General features: G+C 41.1%; 1 protein-coding gene across 1 annotated transcript in view; it reads right to left on the bottom strand.

Annotated features, from left to right (window-relative positions):
- Window positions 1–6594, bottom strand: part of UNC79 (unc-79 homolog, NALCN channel complex subunit) — a 284033-nt gene that overhangs the window by 129587 nt on the left and 147852 nt on the right. Inside the window, exons 24-26 of the mRNA XM_042781482.1 lie at window positions 6193–6394; window positions 5465–5644; window positions 3935–4000 (exon numbers count right to left, since the gene is read on the bottom strand). Coding sequence (XP_042637416.1) covers window positions 3935–4000; window positions 5465–5644; window positions 6193–6394 — 448 coding nt within the window. The remainder of the gene's footprint in view (window positions 1–3934; window positions 4001–5464; window positions 5645–6192; window positions 6395–6594) is intronic.

The raw sequence follows: 6594 nt of genomic DNA, 5'->3' as shown, positions 1-6594 counted from the left end.
ATGATTTAAAATCAGGAAGGGTGTACAACAAGGTTGTATCCTTTCACCATAATTATTCAATCTGTATGCTGAGCAAATAATCCAAGAATCTGGACCATATAAAGAAGAACATGGCATTAGGATTTCAGGAAGAAACATTAACAACCTAAGTTATGCAGATGACATGAACTTGCTTGCTGAAAGTCAAGATGACTTGAAGACTTACTGATGAAGATCAAAGTCTTCAGTATGGATTACACTTCAACATAAAGAATACAAAAATCTTTACAACTGGACAGCAACAACATGATAAATGGAGAACAGATTGAAGTTATCAAGGATGTCATTCTACTTGGATACGTAGTCAACGCCCATGGAAGCAGCAGTCAGGAAATCAGATGTCGTATTGCACTGGGCAAACCTGCTACAAAAGACCTCTTTAAAGTGTTAAAGAGCAAAGATGTCACTTTGAAAACTAAAGTGTGCCTAACCCATATGCATGTGAGAGCTCAACAATGAATAAGGAAGACTGAAGAAGAGTTGATGCCTTTGAATTGTGGGGCTGGTGAAAAATACTGAAAATACCAATGACTGTTAGGAGAAAGAACAAATATGTCCTGGAAGAAATGTAGCTGGAAGCGAGAATGGCCAGACTTCATCTCACCAGTTTTGGTCATATTGTTAGAAGGGACCGTTTCCTAAAGAAGGATATCATGCTTGGTAAAGTAGAGGGTCAGCAAAGAAAGAGAAGACCCGCAAATAAATGGACTGACACAGTGGCTGCAATGATAGGCTCAAGCTTAGCGAGGACTGTGAGGCGGGGGTGGGGCTGGACAATGTTTGTTCTGTTGTACACGGGGTCGCTACGCTGACTCGACAGTGCCTAACACCACATAGTTAGAGAGGTATTCTACACATATGAGGTACGATTACTAACATTACTGTTCTGGTTACCTAGTGCCACTCTGACAGGAACATACCACAAATGGGATGGCTTTACACAAACATTTATTCTCTTAAAATTTTGGAAGTTAGAAGTGCAAGTTCCAGGTGCCTGACTTTAGGGCTGGGTGAAAGCCCCTTGACCTTGGGCTTCAGCTCTACCTCTTGCTCCTGGCCCACTGAAGCTAGAGGCATCTCTTCACTCAGGCAGCTGCTAGGTGCTGAGGCTGACAATCCCATGGTCAAATGAAAAGGCACAGTCCCAAGATTACCAAACCACATGGCAGGCCATTAATTTAAGCCCAGTAAAAGTCCCAAGATTGGCAGGGCAACATGGCAGGCTGCTGAACGATGACTTGCTGTACGCAAGAGTCCAGCGTGCCATCAGGGGTGACCCTCCTCAAAGTTACCTCTTATATGGAAGCAGATTACCGCCCTAAAGCAGTTATTCAGCTGCTTCAGGAAAGTCCACCATGGACTCAGTTACCAATCTTACCATGGGGAATACCTACATCCATCTGGCCAGCCACTCAACCAGGCCCAGCCACATTGACACACAACCTTAACTACCACAGTTACTATATACCTATTTAATTATTTATTCCAAGGAATGAAAAATAAGATATCATTAAGTTCCCTGTGTTGACACGGAGTTGATAATGTTCTTTCAGTGTTGTGGTGATATAAACCAAACCTACCTCAGTGCCATGGAGTCGATTCTGACTCAGAGTGACCCGACGGGACAGAGCAAAACTGCCCCCACAGGGTTTCTAGGCTGTAATCTTTACAGAAGCAGGTCACCACGTCTTGTCTCCCTCAGAGCAGCTGGTGGGTTTAAACCGCCAACCTTTTGCTTAGCAGCCAAGGTTTTAACTCTTGTGTCACCAGGGTTCCTTGTTTAAACGTATAACCATTTGAAATGCTGTCAATTTAATGCCCGGAATTTTAGCCTAAACAGCAATTAAAATTAAGTCTTGTGGCATAATTAAAGGCCATCTGCTGTACTTCGCACCAAATCAATGGGGCGTTCTGCACAGAGGAGCTTATTCTTTGCACCAAACAAAAATACGTTTGTGAAGTAGCAAGTTTTTCCATTTCTATTTAATTGCTATTTTAAATCACCCTGCACAATCTTATGATTATCTTGGCATATCTTTGTTTCCAAGTTTAAACAGTCAATGTCCAGCAAGTAATAATGCGGAAATGGAAAACTAACTTGCAATTGTTTTATGAACTGGGCCAGCTGTTTCCAAACCTGAGCAAGCATTGCTGACTGCAGTCCCATGTAAATCAGCTTCCTAGAAGTTCTAGCTTCATATTTAACTTAAACACTGGTGTTATCTGCCCCTTTCCAATCTGGGCACCCTTGGCGGGATAATTCGATGCCTGAAGGCTTTCCTTAACTTTAAGCAATGTGTGTCCACGTTTTCCCAAAGAGATGTCAGAGGACTCCTTTGGTTAGATTGTTAAAATGGATAATAATAAGAAGCCAGGGTTTTCAATGGAACCTTAAGACAAAAAGAGAAGATGAGCTGAATTAAAGAGAATTTATGAAGCTGCCTGAGAGCAATCTCCAAAAGGCCGAACAGAAGAGAAATTGAGTGGATTTCACTCATGAAGCTCAGAATCGGAGTTTGTTATTTTTCTTCTTTTTTTTAAACCGCAGCACTGAGTGGTGTGAATGTAGAAGAAGGCAGAGGACTCTGCAAGTGGATTCCACTCCTTTTTTCTCATCAATTTAAAAAAAGAAAATATACTTTGGCTGATATCTGCTCTGATGGCGAAGTGCCTAAGGCACCTGACTGCTAACCAGAAGGCTGGCGGTTCAGACCCATCAGCCACTCCTCAGAAGGAAGGTTGGGCAATCTACTTCCATAGTGATACTGCCTTAGACCCAAGGAGGGGTCGCTGTGAGTCAGGTCCGACTCGACGGCAAACACAACAACAACAAATATCTGCTAGCTGCTTCCATGGTCTCTGGGCCAACTCTCTCCTCCTCGTCGTCCATCTCTAACTCCCTCTCTCTCAAACTTCCATTTTTTAATATGTAATACACACAGTGTTAAAAGTTTCCTTCCTTAATCCAATGTCCTATAGCAAGATAAATAGGTTAGGTATTAACTAGGTTTGTGTTTCACCAATAAGCGGGTTTTCCAAATCCCTACACCCTTCCTGGGAGCTCTGGTAGCATTGTGGCTAAGACACTTGCCTGCTAACCAGACGGCTGGTGGTTTAAACCCACCAGCCACTCCTCGGAAGGAAGGTTGGGCAATCCTACTTCTGTAGTGATACTGCCTCAGAAACCCAAGGGGGGGTCTCTATGAGTCGGGTCTGACTCGACGGCACATAACAACAACAACAACACTCTTCCTAACAAGTCATGGTACCATTTGTGTGGATAACATTCAGTTTATAATTTCCTTGTCAGGGTCCCTTGAGCACTCAGGACACTTCATGATAACACATAATATATCAGGAAATGTCAAATGACTGTTACACTGATGTGGTCCCACAGCCCTTCCAACAATAGCAATCTCCCCTCCCTTCTCTGGGAGACAGATCAGCATATAGAGTTGCAAAGAATCATGAATGGCTAAGGAATGAGTGGATGATGGTAGTTCAAATGTATAACCTTTCAAAAGGTAAATGAGATGTATGTTTTGCCAAAAGCAGATATACATGAACATACATATTTATATGTGTAAATCCACATACAAATACAGGTACTATATGTAATCCTCATCATATTAGCTCTCTAGTGAAAGGTGCACAGTTGGGTAACAGGATGCTTCTGACTGGACCAAAAGTTATCTGGACCAAAAATAATCTGCCAATATTCAAATGGAAAGAATTATCATGTCAGGGGCTCAAACACTTGAACATCTGGGGTAAGACCCTTTGAGTTTGTAAATCCTGAGTATCTCATCTGGTCCAGTTAGAGACACCGCACTCTTTCCCTTGTCCACCTGTGATTGATATTTGCAGATAGCCCCTCACCCTCAGAAGTACCCACCTGGTGTCTGTTCGGGTGTTCCACCGAGAGCTGGGGCAGACTGCTCATGCCTGGTCAACCTCACAGCTTAAAAATCAACAACAACTCTATTTAAATAAGCGTTAGAGACAACTCGAGCCTAGAAAGTACACTCAGTGCTAACCGCATTGGAAGTAAGGGCAAGTTTATTTTTCCTATTTGTAATAGCATCACATAAATGATGTTTAAGGTAGTAAAAGTTCAGGGGTTTTATTTGAACTTCAAGAACATCCTTCAATTTTACTTTTCAATTGTTAATCTTCAAAATTATCATATGAATCAATGCACAAGAAAATAACAGTAAGTAAATATTATATCCCAAACTGGTCTGTTAGGTTATAAAATAGCTGAGAAATTCATATAAATAATTGTAATTTATTTAATATGGGTATTATTTCTCGGATCTGATTCCATTTCACCTTGACCTAGCACTACCATGGGCCACTCGGAAGTGGCATCTGTAATTATCTTACTTCTTATTCCCTGAATAGCAGGGTTATTGGTTGTTTAAAGGGCTTTCACAGACTCTCCCAATGTTTAAAATAGCACATTTCCATGATCTGTCACAAAACACAGAAAAATGTAATAAACAAAATCAACTCATATTTATGATTAAAAATGGTTATGTTGCATAAGGCTGTTTTCTAATAAACATCGATGAAAAAGCAAACTTTTCTGCTTCTGACAGGATAAAAAAATACGTTTTATGGGGTTATTTTATTGATTTCACAGCAGTCACTTAATTCCTTAATTTTACAATTTAGCAATATATTTAAAATACACTCACTCATTAATATGGTGCTTTAGGCATACATTTTTCATTAGATGTCATTTCATAGTCATTGTTAATTGTTAGAGTTTTTCTAGGCATTTGTTAATTTAGGAAAAATGTTATTCTCCTTAAAAGTGTGACATAAAGAAAGACCTTTAGAAAACAAGTATCTGTGGTCCTGTCTGAAAATTAGCAATGCAGTTCGTTTTTATATAAAATTTACCTGCTGAAGTTGGGCGTAAATTCAGCTTCTCAGCCTGATTTTTCTTTTTCAAAAGCAACCATTACTACTGGTTTGTCTGGGGGCTTGTTGGCTGCCTCTATGGTGCTTGAAGAGCACATGTATTCGAAAGTCAACTCTACCTCCTCAGCTGTCATGAATCTCATGAAAATCTTTTTCAAAAAGCTCTTGGGTTACAAGATTGGTGATGCAAACCTTCATATTCTAAGACTTAGGAGCAAATGCTGCTTCTAGCCTTTATGGCAAGTGTCAGTGGATTGGCTGCCTTCTACGATTTAGAACAGTCAGCTGCTAGTGGTACTGTGGTTCCTCCCCAAGATGGAGAAAGCTGCCCGAGGCCTTCACCTCTGGGGGAGATCCTCTAGGGAACCTGAAAGCCAAGCCTGCTGAAAGGGCTCAATTTGCTACATAGACTCCTCTCTGTGAACATTCAACATGCAAGTCGGCCTCAGAAAGACAGTAAACGGACTGAGTGGAAGGATGGGAGAAGATACTCAACGGATTTTGGAGGTTAGGGTTTCAGGAAGGGAGAGCGCTCTCTTGGATTCCGCGGGCCCTTTCACGCTGTCCCTCAGGGAACGCACACTCTTCTGGCGGTTCCTTGCAAAGCGGGCTCTCTTGATCTTCCACAGTGCTGCATCACTGAGATTAGCAACGTTGGTCCTTACAGCAGTGATAGCTTTGCAAAAGGAAAGAAAGAAGTTATCGTTTTCCTTAGCTGCTTACAGAGTACAGCTGGTTGGAAACATTCACCTCCTATTGCCTAACATGACTAATGCCTATCATCTCTTTACACCATAAGATGAAACTATCTAATTTTGTGATCGCTGGAGGCATCGTTGTGTAAGTAAACTCCTCATTTATTTAGAGCCACAGATCAAGAAGCATGCAAAGAGTGAGTTTGCAAGGTGCAAATATATCTCACAAAATTGCTCACAAACAACATTATAAACATGATGACTGGATAATATTTAAGATACACACAGTTACAAAAAATTTATCACAGGTCCCCAAGAAACCGATAAGAATTCAGACATTGCTGCCAGAATATCGTTAAATCTATGGGCTACCACAGTAGATGCTCTATAAACACCCGACGCCCTGAGTACATGAAGTCAAGTCATCCTCCATAACGGGAAATTAAACTGCATGCGGGGTCTCTTCTGCCTTTCTAGCAAGCACAATAGGAACTGTGACTAGTGAGAGCAAGTTTTTTGTTTTACTTACTTGTGGGAAAAGGAAATTCTTTGTTACAATCCAAATGGAGCTGAGCTTCCAAAGAAAGTGTCTCAAATCTATTGACAAAAAACTCCCAGCTCAAAGCAGGAATATCTTGTTTAAGAAAATGCAAGAGTAAAAGCTTACTCAATATTGTGGGTCGGTCTTTAACCACAGTATCAAACTGGAAGTCGAGACAAAGACACAGACCCTGGGGAAGAAGAAAAAGATAAAGAAAGTCAGAACTAAACTTCTAAGTTACTTCAAAGCAAACACACCAGATGAAGACAATGAAACAAGGCAGCCTCTTCCATCCTTGCTTATAGTGTGGAATCCACCCACTGAAAGGAAATCATCGCCATGTTTGATAAGTGAAAAAGTTCAGATGAGGAGCTTCTCCTAATTGTAGAG

This window comes from Orycteropus afer, unplaced genomic scaffold, assembly GCF_000298275.1.
Source record: "Orycteropus afer afer isolate SDZICR_OR568_19922 unplaced genomic scaffold, OryAfe1.0 scaffold00127, whole genome shotgun sequence".
In the NCBI taxonomy this organism is placed as follows: Eukaryota; Metazoa; Chordata; class Mammalia; order Tubulidentata; family Orycteropodidae; genus Orycteropus; species Orycteropus afer.
The sequence above is the reverse complement of the archived record's forward strand: the minus strand, read 5'-3'. Positions and strand labels throughout refer to the sequence as shown.